Source organism: Bufo gargarizans, chromosome 1 (assembly GCF_014858855.1).
Source record: "Bufo gargarizans isolate SCDJY-AF-19 chromosome 1, ASM1485885v1, whole genome shotgun sequence".
NCBI lineage: Eukaryota > Metazoa > Chordata > Amphibia > Anura > Bufonidae > Bufo > Bufo gargarizans.
Genome location: NC_058080.1, coordinates 272,460,925 through 272,478,120, shown reverse-complemented (window position 1 = coordinate 272,478,120; position 17,196 = coordinate 272,460,925). Strand labels below are relative to the sequence as shown.

The following is a 17,196-nucleotide window of genomic DNA, read 5'->3' as shown; positions in this document are numbered from 1 at the left end:
CATACTTGACCCGGTTTATGCACCGTAAGATATAACATTTATTATAACAAAATTTTTAAATAAAAAGGTGCAATTAAGATACAGTATATGACTATTTATGATAAGAAAGCTCTTCCAGTGCTTTATGGGTTCTTACTAATAGTAGACAATTCTGAGGTATCATTTTGGATACAATGAATACCTAGCTTATATTTCTTCCGTTGTCTCCTCCTGCAGGGAAGGATTATAACTTTTATCAGATAGTTTGTACAATATATTGATGTCCAGAAAATGAAGACAACTTATACATTCATGTCAGCGGTTGGCATACTGTCTTCAAGCTCCAGGTAACAATCAAACAAACACATCCTTCTTAAGCAGATGCTGGTTATATGTTATATAAGCTAGGTTCAATCCTTGGGCCTAGTATCCATCTTGACAGTCATTATCATTTCCAATGGCTTTACGTTGGTAAACACCAAACATTAACCTTCTGCTATAAAATTTAGAATGTAAAGATTCTTTACTGACATCTTGAGACTCATTTGACCCACTGTCCTGCCTCTCAACTGATTCATCACTTTGTCTAGATTGACTTTCACTATCTTCTGCTGATGTGCTTTCTTTGTCTTCACTGTCTGATGAGTCACGATCCTCTTCGGTGTCCTGTTTGGAATTAGTGCTGACCTCTGATGACTTACTGGAAGAACTGCTGTCCTCCAAAGAACTATTTCCAAACACATTGGACATCAATTTGAAAGAATGACTGACTTCTGTTGATTCACTGCTTCTGTCCTGCTCTGGCTTGGCAGCAGTGCCACGTAATTTCCTTTCATTTTCTGCTGAATCTGTGTCTTCAGAGTCTTCTCTAGAGTTTTGTTCACCATCAACGTCTTCTATGGATTCACTTTTATCTTGTGAAGACGTGGACTCTTTGTCATCTTCCACAGAGGCACCTTTACTAATTGCTTTTTCAGTTTGTTTTGATTGCAGTGTTTCTTTGGACTTACTGTGACTGCCAGTTTCCTTTGAGTTATGCTCATCTTCTTCTGATTGACTAATATCTTCTTTTGATTGTGTTATGTCTTCCGTTGAATGCCTAGACTCAGTTAGATCCTCATTTGAAGTGCTGTAATGTTTACTGCTAGTTAAGTGTTTATCGTCAGTTAAATGTATATCTTCCCTTGAGTCTATGTCTTTTGAGTGAGAGTCTTCTTTTGAAGGAGTGTCTTCAATTGAGTCCTCTTGTGAGTTTATGTCTTCCTCAGAATCTTCTGCTGAGTGAATATCTTCTGGAGAATGCACTTCCTCTTTTGAGTGAGCGTCTTCCTTTGAATGACTATCTTCTTTTGAGTCAGGATCTACTTTTGAATTAATATGTTCATGTGATTGACTATTCGATATTTTTGGGTCATCTTGTTTGCTATGCAATGCATTTTCAACACTATGTACTACTTCAGAATTGTGGTTATCTGGGCTTTTATAGGCATTTAGCATTTGGCTTTGCTCCTTAGATTTACTGTTCTGTCTTTCAACATGAAGTTGGATCTTTCTGCCTTTACTTTTTGTCACAGCATGACCTTTACCTTTATTAGTAGTTATCTGCTTGCCTGTCTTTTTCATTGCCTTTTTATTTCTTTCAGAAGACTTACTTAAGTTAGCATCCCTGTTTGTAATAGAATCACTGTCATGATTTAATATGTTTGAATCATCACTTTGCATTTCTTCACTGTCCTTTTCAAAGCTGTACTTCTTACTTTTATTAAGTTTGCTGTTGATATCTTCATTTTCTTTACTATCATTTCCACAGTCCTGGAAATCCTCCTTACTGTTTCCAGCACTGATAGTTACATTGTCTTCATAGTCACCATTCTCATCTTCCTCAGCATCATCAGTGTCTACATGGTCATTTTCATTTGAATGATGGTCCTTATCATCATTTTTATTGTTGTCATCATCATCATCATCTTTATGAGATATACTCTGTTGAATATTTTCATCTTGGTTCCTTTCAGCATCTTCTTTACTTGCCTTCATTGTCTCTTTTGAGTGTGTCCAAGGCCCTTCTTTATGTACTTTAGTGGCAGTATCCAAGTCCTCCTTACTTTTTGGAGTTTCCTGAAGGATATAACAGAACATGGTCATGCAAAAACTATAAGCAGAATGTACACAGTTGTTTTACTGTGCTAATATTTTTATATCTCAAGTGGGCTATACTGGCTTTTCTTCTAAGCCACTACTCAAATAAATGATGTCAAATTACTTCTAAGCCTACTATTAGGACAGTTAATATGCCATGAAATCCTTATGTACATGTACCAGAGGTTGTGTTCCGCTATTTTAGGTTGTCTCATAGAGAATAAATGAAGCAGCAGAGCGCGTTCCTGACTGCTGCTCTATCAGATCGGGGAAGTGAGGTTCCTATTCTCGGGATCCATGAGGGTTCAGACATCCAGCAATCAGGTATCGCCAATCCTGTACATAGGTGATAACTTCAAAACTTTCAGAGCCCCTTTAAAGAGCTAAACCTGGACATATTCCCGTTTTCACCCAGGACCTCTGATATGAGCATCGAAGCATTTAATTCTCTGATGCTCTCCCTTGCCCTGTGCTTTTTCATGCAGAGCAAGGGCTTTTTTGTTTACATTTCTCACTGCTAGGCGGAGGATTCCGCCTAGCAGTGTTCCAGGCGACGGGCATCACTGGCACTGATGGGCGGGCTTTAGTGCTGCCCTAGCCATTTAAAAGGCTAGGGCAGTGCTAAAGCCCACCCATTAGTGCCGATGACATCACCGGGCTCACTGCTAGGCAGAAGCCTCTGCCTAGCTTACCCATGGAAAGCCTGGCACGTCACTGGATCTCCCAAACAAAACAAAACTTGGCCTGCTCGATTCAGCGCAGAGCAAGGGAGAGCATTGGAGCATGAAATGCTGAGTGGGGGAAGAAGAAGATGATATGCCCGGTTTCAGCTCTGAAGCTTTGACGTTATCACTTATGGACAGTTTTGGTGATAGCTGATGCTCATGTCAGAGGGGCTGAATGGGGAAAGATGGGGATATGTCCAGGTTCAGCTCTGAATCCAGACAACCACTTAAATAAGCCCTGACTTCTTTGTGAACTTAACTCTGATACAGCCATTCTGAGCACACCGAGCTGTAGTGAAAAAACTACAGAAAATACCCTAGAAGGGACATGACGAAGAATCCTGAGATACTAATGAAACATGAGGTGTGCTTTCTCAAACCTTCTGTTCAGCTTAAGGTGGACATACACATTAGATGGATGTTGGCCCGCCTGCTGATTGAACATCTAATATTTATGAGGGTGATGGGAAAGGAGTCAGGTAAGTTGAATTTCAGGATGATTGATCCTTTTGTGCTCATGGAAGATAAGTTACTGCCAGAGGTAAGACAGGTTTACAAGGGCTGATGGGACAGCTGATCCTCGGGAAGGAAGCGAGTTGGCTTCTCGCTAAGTGAAGCAGACTGCTGCTTTACCTGCGATCCCTCCTCCCCATATAGAATCATTGTTTCTGGGCAGCAGATCACTGTTTAGACAGCATGATCTGCTGCCTAGGATGATGAATGATGTGCCTGCATGAATGGCAGGGTCACCTGATGAACAAGCATTTCACTCATTCATCAGGTGATCGGCAGAACATTTAGATGGCCAGATTATCAGGAATGAGCATTAGCAGGAACGGTCCTTCCTGAAAATCTGTCTGATTATTGGTACGTGTAAATCCACCTTTACTCCTCTATCCCTTTTAAGAACAAACTTATATTTATCCTAGTGTGCTTGAATAAGAGGGAGAGGTGGGAGGAATAGCTCAGTTGACAGATATCCTAAGGAAAGAAAACTAAACTACCCAATATACTTTACTAGTGAATTACAGGTTTTAAAATAAGCATTATTTTTGGGAACTTTTTTAACGCACTTACATCTTTAACAAATTAGCAACTTAAAGGAAATGTTTCACCAAAATATTTTTCTGCCAGTTAAAACCAGATAGCAACACACTCTTCCTTTTTTCTAATCTCTTTTTATTTTCTGATTGGATTTATTTTTATTCTGTTTCCTGAATATGAATATGGGGCAGGCATCTTGCCTGAACTGTTCTTAATAGCATTTAAAAAGCATTAAAAAAAACTGCTTTACAGCAGGCCCATGGTCCACAGACACAATGGTCAGGAGGAGACCTCATTGACTTCTATGGGAGAGATTTCTAGTGCAGACGGCATTGTAGAAGGAAATAATGGATACGATTTTATAATCACCTATTGTGAACGGTGGATCCTGTCTTATCTGTCATTCTAATCCTGCCTGTAATGATATTACCTCTGTTTATAGCAATGAGTTCTTTGCTCAGCTCTGTGACTACAGTACAATGGCTACAGAGAGTATGAGGTAGTCTGAAATCCACCTCCTGTTTCATGATTAGGTTACTCTGACTACAGCTTTGCCTACTCAGGTTGTTTGCTATGAATACACATAAATCTATTGCAGACCCACCCAGGTCTGTGCATGGAGACCTTTTAAGCAGCAGACAAATGAGCCATCAGTGAGAAATAAAATATCAAGTATTTAGTCTGTCCAAGCCCTCATATGTGGGGTTAATAAAGGTGTTAACTTACAAGAAACTTGTCAAACTTGTTCTCATGATTTCCAGATTCATCATCATATTCATCATCTTCTTCACTACCATTAGGATGTTCAGTGCTTTCTTTTAAAGCATGTTCCACATGTTCCTCTTTCAGAGCTGCACTCTTATCTTCATGCTTATCTCCGTCATCTCGATCATAAACACTTGAGAGTTGTTCCTCAATATCTATGCTATCAATAGCAGGTGGAATGTCATCTTGGTCACCATTGTCTTCATGTTGTCCTCCACTAACCTCCCCATTCTGATGGTGAGCAACTTCTTCACTTGAATCATACTAAGAAATGCATTAAGACATGTTAAAAGCACAAAATAGTAACAGTAATAGTAAGAGTTCTGAATAACTTAGAGAGTAGTCATACATTAATGGAGACAGCAGCTCTCTATGGTAGTAAATGGGAGATATGGAAACAGCTGACCACATCGGCTCCCTGTAACTCCCATCGACGTCAATGAGAAGATCAACACATGTACTTGAACTGCACTCCCTTTCTTATGCTCTCAGCTTCTATCTGCCATTTTGCATGATACAATAAGGGGGTCAAGCGTCATCTGTTCTCCCAGTAGATAAGGTCCCATTGGTGGGATGACCACTTATGATACTTAGGATATATCCTACAGAATACACCTTCTCTATGGTTTATCAACACAAAATGTGCTTACTTATCTGTGATTTATTGTTAAAGGTGTTGGGGCCGAATGGGTCCAAAAAAAATGAATCATTACTCATCTCAATGCTTACCAGTTCCTCACCTGCCACCACTACCTGGTCCTGGCTTGACAAACACAAAATGGCAGCAGATGCTTGCTCAGTCAGGTAATAGCCACAGCGGTGACCTACCTCTGCACAGTTATTGGCTGAGCAGGCATCTTTAGGCATTTCCTGCATGTTGAACCACAACCAGGAAGTGTAGACCAACAGGGACCCAATTTGCATAAAAAAGGTAGCAATGGGGATCGGTGAGCTGAGTAATCATTGTTCACACAAATCGGTCATTCAGGCAATTACTGCCCCACTTAAAGGGGCCTACTCTAGTAGAAAATAATACTATTTTATGTATGTTATCACACCTTTAACATTTAACATACCTGTTGTTCTGAGCTTTGCAAATTAGATTCTGATGACTTGCTGTTCACCTGTAATACATGAAAATGACAGATTATACTACAGCTGTTTCGATTGTAGACAGATAGTAGAAAAACATGTAAAATAGGGGAAAAAAAGCATGAAAAATGTAAATCTTGTCTTATGAAATCATGGTTGAACATTTTGGCCCACATTAACTAATCAGTTTACAACCCATTTGGGGCGTAAACTGAGCCCCAAAGAGTTGCAGTTTGTGAAAAAATCTGCAAAAGTTAAAAACTAAGGAAAATAACTTTACTCTTTATGACACACTGGAATGTAAAAAGTAGACACAGTTTAACAGGAGGGCAAGGCTTAAACTTTTAGACAGAAAATCCAGAAAAGGATGCAAATTTTGGCACAAATTTCATTTTCTGAGTTTGGAATTGTCCAAAATGAGCCAACTCTATTAAGAGGCGTAGGTCTTTTAATACATTTGCCGAAACTCACTCCAAATATTTTTTTCCCACTGGTATATGAAATGCCAGTTTGAATGACCCTACACATACAGTATGGGGGAGATTAAGGCTACTTTCACACTAGCGGCAGGACGGATCCGACAGGCTGTTCACCCTGTCGGATCCGTTCTGCCGCTATTTCGCTGTGGCGCCAGACTGCCACTCCGTCCCCATTGACTATAATGGGGACGGGGCGGAGCTCCGGCACAGCACGGCAGTGCATGGTGAGAGGCCGCTGGACAAAAAAAAATTGGACATGCAGTACTTTTTGTCTGGCGGCCTCTCGCTGTGCACTGCCGTGCTGCCCCGGAGCTCCTCCCCCGTTCCTATTATAGTCAATGGGGACGGAGCAGCAGTCCGGCGGCACGGTGAAATAGTGGCGGGACGGATCTGACAGGATGAACAGCCTGTCGGATTCGTCCTGCTACTAGTGTGAAAGTAGCCTTATCAAACTGGTGTAAAGTAGAGCTGGCTTAGTTGCCCATAGCAACCAATCAGATTCCTCATGTCATTTTCCAAAGGAGCTGTCCAAAATGAAGGATCGGCTGTGCATGCGTAGTTTGCTCTCGTTCAGTTTTGGGGCTCCTAGCGATATGCCTGCAATGTCTGAGGTAAGACAATGCCTTTAAGTACCATATACTGTATATTTTTTATATTTGTGGGACTAAATATTTATGTTATTTGAGTCGGCAAGGATAATATTATACAATCAAATAAATCCATAATATGCACATTGAGATCTCAAAGCTTATAAAGCTCCACTGATTTACACCTTCCAATTTTAGGTTCAACAATCTAATGATTCACTTTAAAGCAGATATTTACAGCAGCCAGAGCTTCACTTTTCTTACACCAAACTACAAACCCTCTTCTCACACAGCTCTAGAATTTGATAAGATTCTGGTTTCACCACTAGAGGGTGCTGTATACTGTTTTATTATTGAGCTCATATGCAGTTAGCCTCCCATTGTGGAGGCTGCAGGCAGCTACATGTTTATGCAGGGAATTTGTTTCTCGAAGCCCTGACCACTATAAAAATATTGTATGAAACTAATAAGCAGAGGGAGATTTACCAAAGCTGCTGTAAAGGAAAACTGGCTTAGTTGCCCATAGCAACCAATCAGATTTCACGTATCATTTTCCAACTGAGCTGTGAAAAATGAAAGGTGAAATCTGGTTGGTTGCTATGGGCAACTAAGCCAGTTCTACTTTACACCAGTTTTGATAAATCTGCTCCATAATTCGAAGTCATTTTTTTGTTCATGGGCGGACATTTGCTGTAGAGCTCATTAAAGAGGACCTGTCACCTATCCTGACATGTTCCTTTTAGTAACCATTTGCATTCCCCATGAAATAAGATCCCTGGAGCATTTTTCATTAACATTCTGCATTGTGCTATTCCTCTATTATTCCTAGAGATGAACAAAGCATTCAAAAAATAGATTTGGCTGCTTCGCTAAATTTTACAAAATAATTTGCTTTGTGACGAATGACTTAGTCAAAAAGCTATTTTTTTGTAAGTAGTGGGTACTATGACAGGGAACGGCGATTGTGTTGCTAGACGTCATTGTACCCCTCTGATGCCGCTTTCATAGATGATCGCGGCATCTAATAGTAATAACACAGTGTAAAATTGAAGAAAAAATTTAATTAAATCATACTTGCCTCATCCGTTTGCTCGCAACAGGTCGGCCTCCTCCATCTTGATTGAAGCTCTAGCGTGAAATCTTGCGTGGTATGTGATGACATCATCACGTTGGCTGGCGTGGTGACATCATATGTCACCATGCACGGGATTTCATGCGTGATCTTCAATCAAGATGGCGGCAGCAGGCCCATCACAAGCAAATGGATGAGGTAAGTATGATTGTTTTTTTACCACCATTCAGGGAAAATTGATTAGCTACCATGAAGCACAAGGAAATTCGGCTTCGCAGCGAATTAAATTTTCCCTGAATTTCAGATCAAAGTCCAGTTCGATTTACTCAAAACGAATTATTCCTATTAGAAGTTTATGGATGATTTGACAACAGTGTGGTACCATTCCCTTGTCGAAGAGGTGTGTTCCTACACAGTCTGCCACTGGCAGCACCGATCGCACATTGTCAGACTGTACAAGAACACACCGAAAATGGTAACGCCCAGTTTCCAATTTATTCATAAACTTCTATTAGAATATTAGAGAAATGATACGACGTAGTCAAATGAAAAGATGCTGCAGATAAGTTATTTCACGAGGAATACAGTTATTTACTAAAACAGACATGTCAGACTGGTGACAGGTTCCCTGTAAGTTTGCAAATCACTGTAATGAAACATAAATGGAAAATGGTAAATGATAAAATGCTACTTTTATAGAACGACTTACCTCAACATTTTCAGAGGTATCTGAATCTGGAATCTGTTTGGAAAATTAGTGTTGTACTGTCAATTAAATGCTTTTTTGCAAGATGAATGTATTATTTTGTGATTTTATTAAGGTATTTCTACGTACTGGATATCCTATGGCCAGAGTGATGAGGCAAACACATAAAAGGATGTTCTTCATTGATGCTGTGTGTTTCTTTGTAAACCTAGAAAAAAGTAGCATATTAATGTAATGTAAACTGAAAAAAATGCGACTAATGACAAGATAGGTACATAAAGCAGGTGCCAGTATGTTAGCAGTTGGAGTATCAGTAATGTTGTTGACATCTAAACTAATTACTAGGAGGGGTCATTTGTCAAGCTGAAATGCACCAAAATTAGGTTAGTTGCGCCTCAATCTGTGACTTCTCCCCACTCGTGCCAGGTCTAAAAAAGTGGGCATGGCATGGGCGGGGAAGGGGATGGGCCGGGTTTCAGGCATAGAAAAATGTCTAAATGTAAGACAGCAAGGAAGATGTCTTACACTTAGAAGCAGAGCTGAATGGACAGAAATTATGGGGAGGCCTGCGCCTCATCATAACTTTGGCGATCCCCCGCTTGGGGGATTTATTAAGACCAGCGTCTAAAGCGCCAGTCTTAATAAATGTGCCCTTAGGTATCTAAAGTACTCTGCATGATCCGCTTTGAAAAATCCATGGAGTCATATGAATATGTGAGGGAAAAGCACAAAGTGGCAGATTTACTAAAAAGATGGTGTCAACTTTTAGACGGGGGGGTGTAGACTTCTGTCATTCTCAATGAGATAGGCTGCCACATACATGCTCCGGCTCCTCCAATCACCTCCGGAGGGAGCTGGATGATACACAGAAGCATGCGTTTCCAGGATTTCACTAGCTCATATGCCGTGGTCAATCCTGTCCGAAGGGTTAAAAGTGCACAACGAGCATGAGCCACGGGTGTCTGCTGTATGAAAGCAGGCACCACCTTTAAAGACCTTTAAAGACCTGGCCAGTGCCGCACTAGTATGGCACTGGTTGGGAAGGGATTAAATAACTTTTAGTGGCTATAAAAAACTGAAGTTTAAGCATTGCTATTCAGGTTCAATATGTGGCATAATAACTTTGTTCTGCTGGTCAGTTTGATTACAATAATACCAAATTTGTATATATTTTTTTTAATGATGTTATAGTACTTACACAATAAAAACACGTTTTTAACAAAATAATACATTTTTGTATTGCCAAATTCTAAGACCCAGAACGTTTTTATTTTTCTGACGGCATAACTCCTTGAGGGCTTGTTTTTTGAGGAACGAGGTAGTTTTCATTTGTACAATTTTTATAGCTTTTTTAATTCAGTTTTTTTGGAACAGCACTTGTGGTACTTTTTTGGTGTTTTAATAATTGTCAAATCTTTTTATTAATTATTTTCAATCATCAGATATTTTATACGGAACAATAAAACTACCTAAGTGCTGTGGTCAGCATTGACTGAAGCATCTTTTAAACAACTAATTAGATGTAGAGTAGTGATAAGATTAGCAATACTCATCTTCTTAGCCCTTTTCTGTAAAGAAAAGACCCCTCTATCATATGTAACAATCAGAAGGTTCTCTGATTGATAAGAGGGTAGATAGCATAAACAATTGATGTCTAAACCCACACATTGCTGTCTCATCTCCCTCCAGCCCTCTCTTTCCTCATCCATACAGGCTAAAGTGAGGGTTGCCAGTACAGTACATGTAGCCACACTTTAACCTGCTCATATAGCAGTACACTCTAGCTTGAAAAAAGAGCATTCAGAAGCACCCCACAGTCACAACCCCTTTAAGTTCAGACACTGCAATGATACCACTGGGTTTCCATTGAAACACAGGAATTTTTGTGAAGTTTCTAAAACTAAGCCTTTAATATACTTTTGTTTTTTTAATTTGTTTCTTGCAAAATACAAGCTGTATCTGAATATCCAGGAGGATACTATTTGCCACACCACGTGCAGTTAAAGTAAGAAACTAGTTGTTAAGATTTTAGAGAACGTGTCTTTCATCATCTCTTTGTGGCACCCACCTAATTGCTGTAACACTATCATTTGTGGTTTAAGCTAAATTCTCTATTTAGGACTGTTTCTATATCCTTAGTTTAAAGACAAAAATATTGTGTTCATAGCTAAAAGCTATGAAGAAAATGTTTTTCGTAAAGTAGCGTGCCATGAAAAGTAAATATCACCCATTGCACAGGATAGATGATAAATGTATGTGGCTGGGAGTCTGACCACTGGGACCCAGGACTATATTTGCTACTAGGCACTGGAGGTCCATGGGGCCAGTGTCCTGCCTTTCTTCCCACCAGACTTGGTAGTAAATCCAATGTTTTTGGGGTAAGGGGTAGGGGGAGGTGGTGAAAAGACAAAAAGCAATGGCTTCATGGCAGCCTGCACAGAGATGGGATAGAGTTCAGTGTAAATATTGAACTATGATTTAAATTCACATACACCGGGGTGATGATTATTCCATTATATAAGAAAAGAGTGTATGGCTTTGTTCATAGGTGGAGAAGCACGATACATTATTTAATATCATTGATTGCTATGTTACAAATTATGCATTGTTACATTTTTGATTATCAGTCGAATTATTCACTTGATTAGATTGGCACATGGTTTGATGTGTATATACATTGGCCACTTGGCACTATGGCTTGGGAAAAGCTCACATTGAGCTGACACATGATCTGGCTGTCTGGATCCCCATTTCAATCCATTATATAGGTGCTCAGGTGCAGGGTAATCACACTTTTGTTCCATTGACTTCAATGGGAAGAAGTTGTAATTACTCTGCACCACTGCTGCTATGAAGACAGCATTCAGCATTGACAAGGCAAGTGTAAGGGTCCATTCACACAGATGATCGGCGGAGGTGCTGGGAGTCAGACCCCCACTGATCTGACACTAAAGACCTAAGGATAGGTCATTAATATTGTAAAGCAAGGATACTGATGTCATGTAAGCAGTCACACCCCTACAGATGTAGCAGGGTTAACACACAAACTCTTAACTCAAATTAATGAACTCCTTTCGTTATCTTGAAACAAAAGCCATTGAAGGTGTTTGCTTAACGCATTTAGTTTAGATAACACGCATGTGTAGCTCTGTTTTGTACTGCATTTTGAGATATAGTTGGTACAACTATAACACTATTAAGAGTTTACTTCCTAAATGCAAATCACCAGATTACTGACTTCCGAGACACTAAACAAGCCGGGAATGTGTTGGCGATATCCTATAACTCAGAATACTATACTTATAACAGTATCAAATACAATGAACCAATGTATTTGCAAAGTCAATAAACTAATATAAATTATATTTGTGTGCAAGACTTGTATAAATGTACGACAAACATGTGTAATGCACTTGGCTCACAAAGAGCAGGGACAGTTGTGTGGTGAGTCCCTGGGAATTCAGTGGCTGCCATATAGGTACACAACCAATACATGCTAGGAAGCCAATTTGCCTATACCTATATTTTTAGGACTGTTTGAAGAAACCCATGCAAACACAGGGAGAACACACAAACTCCATGCAGATGTTGTCCTTGGTCAGATTCAAACCTAGGACCCCAGCGCTGCAAGGCACTAGTGCCAACCACTGAGCCACCATCTGAGAAAATGTTCATGTTCTGGATCATAAAAAGAAGGGTCTACAACAACATGAGACATAAACATAAAGCAGTATGATTGTTTGCTAAATACACTGATTAAACAATATGGGGGTCATTTACTATGACCCCGGGATCAGGCACTGGCATAAAAAAGTTGCAAAGACTTTTTGAAAGCTATTGCACAAGTGGCGTTTCTACACAGCCCTCGCAACGTTCTGAAATTGGGGGTGGTGGGGGGTCACCATCACTATCATTTACGTCAGTTTACTGGTGTAAATGACAATTGACATCTTCTCCAGCTACAAACAAGGTGTACAAACTATGGCAGGATGAGCTTAATTTATGACGAGACCTGGTCTTTGATAAATGAACCCCTAGGAGTGCAAAGTAGAACTAATAGCACAATATCATCTTAAGAGAGTTTAGTTCATATGCACTATAAAAGTTGTTACCAGGATAACAAATAACCGTCTGTTATTTTCCAGAAAAAACACTGTTGTTCTTGGGCTGTGCCTGGTTTTGTAGCTAAACACCATTAAAGGGGTTTTCTCATTTCAGCAAATGGCATGTATCATGTAGAGAAAGCTAGTACAAGCCACTTACTAATGTATTGTGATTGTCCATATTGCCTCCTTTTCTGGCTGGATTCATTTTTCCATCACATTATGCACCGCTTGTTTCAAGAGGTTACAGCCACCGCTGCAGTGCAGATACAGCTGTAAGATGGGAACTGCTGTGCATATGTGCCTATGCATGCTCTCATGGTACAAGCCACCAGAGAGGCCGATGCTTTTTCCTATAGTGTGCATACACGACCACCACCACTGATGGATTGCAGGGTGGTTGTAATCATGGAAACGAGCAGTGTATAATGTGACGGAGAAATGAATCAAGCCAGCAAAGGAGGCAATATGGAGAATCACAATACATTAGTAACTGCCTTGTATTAACTTTATCTACATGATAAATGCCATTTACTGAGGTGAGACCTCCTCTTTAAAGGCTATGAAAACCTTCTGGGGAATTTTTTTAATGATTTTATTTTGGTATAAAATAATTTTTTTCATTTAGTCTTTATTTAAAAATGTCTGCAGGTTTTGTCATTACAGGTTACGTTTTGAGCAACATACTTTTACTTTCACTTTGAGCCATCATCTGACAGCCATGTATAGCCCTTATCTCTGAACTATGAACAGCTCATAAACACCTATTTAAGCGATATTCGTATTAGTAAGATAAAACATGAGTTAATGATTGTTTCTGTGCTGTAAGCAGATTAGAGATAAGCTTCACATGAGAGGCCAGCAGAGTTCCCTAAAGGAACACAGTGTAAACACAGAGCCTGCAAACATAATCTCAGCCCTGTACAAAGAAAAGGGCTACATTTTTTAATAAAGTTGTCCGTAGCCTATCAATTACATAGAGGTTAAGCTGTAATACCAACTACAGCCCATGGATAAAAGTGGCACTCCCTGGAAGTAGAACCTTTTTTGCAATTCTGGGCAACTTTAAATATAACACAAAATTTTACGTAATTTCACTACTTTATACAAATCACTGTGATTGTATATACTGAATTCAAAATTATGATCAGAGTTTTGCTTATATTAAAACTGTATAATATATTAAAGCTGCATCTTTTTATTAAAATAGATTTTTTTTTAAAAGGGGCACTCCCATCGTATAAATGAATGGCATTTTGCTAAGATATATTATGACTTTATTGTGGGGGTTCAACCTCTGGGACCCTTAGTGGTCCTGAGGATGAGGGGACTACAGTGCTGATTCAGCGCTGTGCCCTACTCACAGTCTATCCCTGCAGGCGGCATGCCTGCTACCTACTATGCAGTTCAGCTCCATTCAAGGGAATGGGGTCAGTTGCAGTTCATGGTACAACCTTATAGCAGTGAACATCACTATGCAGGGAAAAACAGTAATGGAGTTGCCACACCAAATTAGAGCTATGGCCTCTTCATTCTTAGAATCATTGGGGATCCTGGTTGACCGGCTATACAGGGAACTACATTGGGCCCCATGCACTGGACTGGAGTTATGCTGCAGTTTCCTTGAACAGTGGGTGGTTAGGACACCACTGTGCAGGGACATACTGTGAAGGAGCCACTGTATAAGTTCCACAGACCCATTATGGCATATTTTAATGATATACTATTACTTTATAAGATAGAAATACTCCTTCAGTCCTGAATTTGCAATAAAGAAGTCTGATGTGTTTTATAAGTATTTATAAAGACAGAAATTCTACTACACAGACAGAAATTCAACTATAGGAAAAGTGAGATGAAGATACTTACCTGATCAATATCACAAGCTGTTGAATGTGGCAGCAATAAGCTTTTGCTGTTATCCCAGTTTGGTATATTTCTTTGTTATTGTGATTTGGACCATTTTGAAGGATTTAAAACCATGTATGGAAGTTCCCTAGCCAATCAGTTGTTAGAAAAGTGTGACCTCACAAGGTGTCTCCAACATTACACCCACACTTCCACTTCCATTCTAAGAGGTGAATATCCGCTATGAAACTTGTGGTTACAAAATAACTGTTCTAACTTCCTCCAAATTAGATGACCATGACCAGCTCTAGCCTTATTTTGAGTCTCTCTGTCCTCTGCCCATATTCTGTATGTAAGGATAAACATTGTAACCCCACGCACAAAGTTACTGTGATACAAAGTACATGACACGGTAGTTTGCTACGTAATATATGCTGTTGGTCAAGTCAGGGTATCATTTAAATGTCATGTTATGCACAAAATATAGGTCTAGAAAAAATAACCCTGTTTATTTCCGACAAATCATGCAGTATGTCACAAAAAAGTCAGAAAACGAGTAATGATTAAAAGACCGAAGACATAAATGCAATTGATATGTAAATTGAATAACAAGAGAAAAAGATAAACAACATACATAATGAATATGTAACGCCCCTATCAATAAAAAATTAATATATAGTGACAATTCCATCAAAAGGGCTCTATGCCGGAAAACAACTGATCAGGCATATCCCCATGCATTCTGAATGGCGAGTAATCAGTTCAGGATGCATCAGGATGTCTACAATTCAGTCGTTTTGACTGATCAGGCGAAAGATAAAACCGTAGCATGCTACGTTTTTTTCTCCTGCGGAAAAAACTGAAGACTTGCCGGAATGACGGATCCGGCTTTTTTCTGCATAGGAATGCATAGATTTCCGTTGTTTGCCTGATCGATGGATCCGGCTTTTCTTTCTGCGCCTGCGCAATCAAATAGGAGGAGCTGTGGGTGCAGTCTACTTCCTGAAGTCTCTTTGATCCTGCCTGCGAGGGAGAAGGGTGGACGCCATTAGAGGTGAGTATAAAGTTTGTTCTTTTTGCTATTTGTTTTCAGTAAAAAGAAATATAAGCAGCTCCAATGTATTTATAATTAGGTCATGCTAGGAGTAGTAGTCTTGTTGATTACTACTCCTAGCATCCACTATGTACTTGTACCACATGCAGTGCCTATGTAATTTTGCATAGGCAATGCAGGTGGTGCAAGTACATAGTGGATGCTAGGGGTGGTAATCCTGATGACTACCACCCCTAGCATCCACTATGTACTTGCACCACATGCAGTGCCTATGTAATTTTGCATAGGCAATGCAGGTGGTGCAAGTACATAGTGGTTGTGATGCTAGGGGTGGTAGTCCTGATGACTACCACCCCTAGCATCCACTATGTACTTGCACCACATGCAGTGCCTATGTAGTTTTGCATAGGCAATGCAGGTGGTGCAAGTACATAGTGGTTGCTAGGGGTGGTAGTCCTGATGACTACCACTCCTAGCACCCTCTATGTACTTGCACCACCGGCAGTGCCTATGCAATACTACATAGGCACTGCATGTGATGCAAGTACATAGGGGATGCTATTGGTAGTACTCCTACAACATGGTTACGCTCATTTAGTCCAAAAAATATAACAAGAAAAAAAAATTGTGTTCAAAAAATTTCTGAATAAATTGACCTGCTCGCAAGATCAGCGAAACCCAGACAGACAAGACAGACAGAAGTCTATTTAAAATTTTAAAAATTTTCGACAAGAATGTCAAGTAAGTATTATTTGTGTGGGTTTGTTGTATTAATAATAGTTCAATTCTAATTTTAGTTGTTTATTTTCTACAGGCTCATCATCTACTACTGAGGCCGGGACCTCTCCTCCAAGAAGTCATCGTAGACATGATACGGTAAGACATTTTTTAAAGCATTCAGCATTATAATATTATGAACGCATTTTAAACATTTCTTTTTTTTTATTTCACAGTCATCATCTGCGCAGGAGAGGCCTCCCGGCCCAGACACCGCAGGAGAGGAGGAAGTCGGTGGTGGAGGACAGCAAGCGGTAAATTAATTTTATTTTAATCTTTTTTTTATTTTTATTTAAGCTCAATATTACAATTTGTATATTAGAATTTTTTTATTATTGTTATTTCTATTACAGGCAGCTCGTCCCGTTGACTCCAATAGAGGTCATCAAGCAACAGCCAGAGAAAGTCGGGGAGCACGCGGCTGTCATGTTCGTGTGAGTATTTTCTCAATGAGTGTTTTTAATTTGAAATCTGTCAAACATGAGGTTTCAATTTTTTTTATTTATTTTTTTCTTCTATTTTTAGGGTTCCAGAGACTCTACCAGAACGGATGAGGAGGAATTCGGTGGTTTGATTATCGACAATGAACTCCTCATCCAGATGGTGGAGGACAGACCACCACTGTGGGACCACACTGACCGCCGCCACGCAGACCATCATGCTACCCGGCTCCTCTGACTTGAGATATGTGAAGTGAGAGTGCCAAATTGGGACGACCTCAATGAAAGTCAACAGGAGGAGTGCCGTAAGTATACAGTATTACTTTGTATACTGCTTATGTCTACTTTTTAGTCAAAATTGGTTTTGTCTGGTTGATCACTATAGT

General features: G+C 39.7%; 1 protein-coding gene across 1 annotated transcript; it reads right to left on the bottom strand.

Moving 5' to 3' along the window:
* Positions 1-402: 402 nt before the first annotated feature.
* On the bottom strand, positions 403-16,175 carry LOC122926351 (dentin matrix acidic phosphoprotein 1-like). Its single transcript, XM_044277728.1, has 6 exons — positions 16,171-16,175; positions 8,718-8,796; positions 8,592-8,624; positions 5,729-5,776; positions 4,614-4,916; positions 403-2,097 (listed from the first exon to the last, which is right to left on the bottom strand). Exons 1-6 carry the CDS (start codon positions 16,173-16,175, stop codon positions 403-405), a joined length of 2,163 nt encoding a protein of 720 aa, XP_044133663.1.
* Between the last annotated feature and the right edge of the window lie 1,021 nt (positions 16,176-17,196).

What these genes read in the sequence shown, in the direction of transcription:
- LOC122926351 (XM_044277728.1), bottom strand. An exon ending in ATACCTCTGAAAATGTTGAG is followed by an intron (nt 5,777 to 8,591) that starts GTAAGTCGTTCT and finishes CATGTATTACAG; the next exon opens with GTGAACAGCAAGTCATCAGA. An exon ending in ACAAGTTTGACAAGTTTCTT is followed by an intron (nt 2,098 to 4,613) that starts GTAAGTTAACAC and finishes TATATCCTTCAG; the next exon opens with GAAACTCCAAAAAGTAAGGA.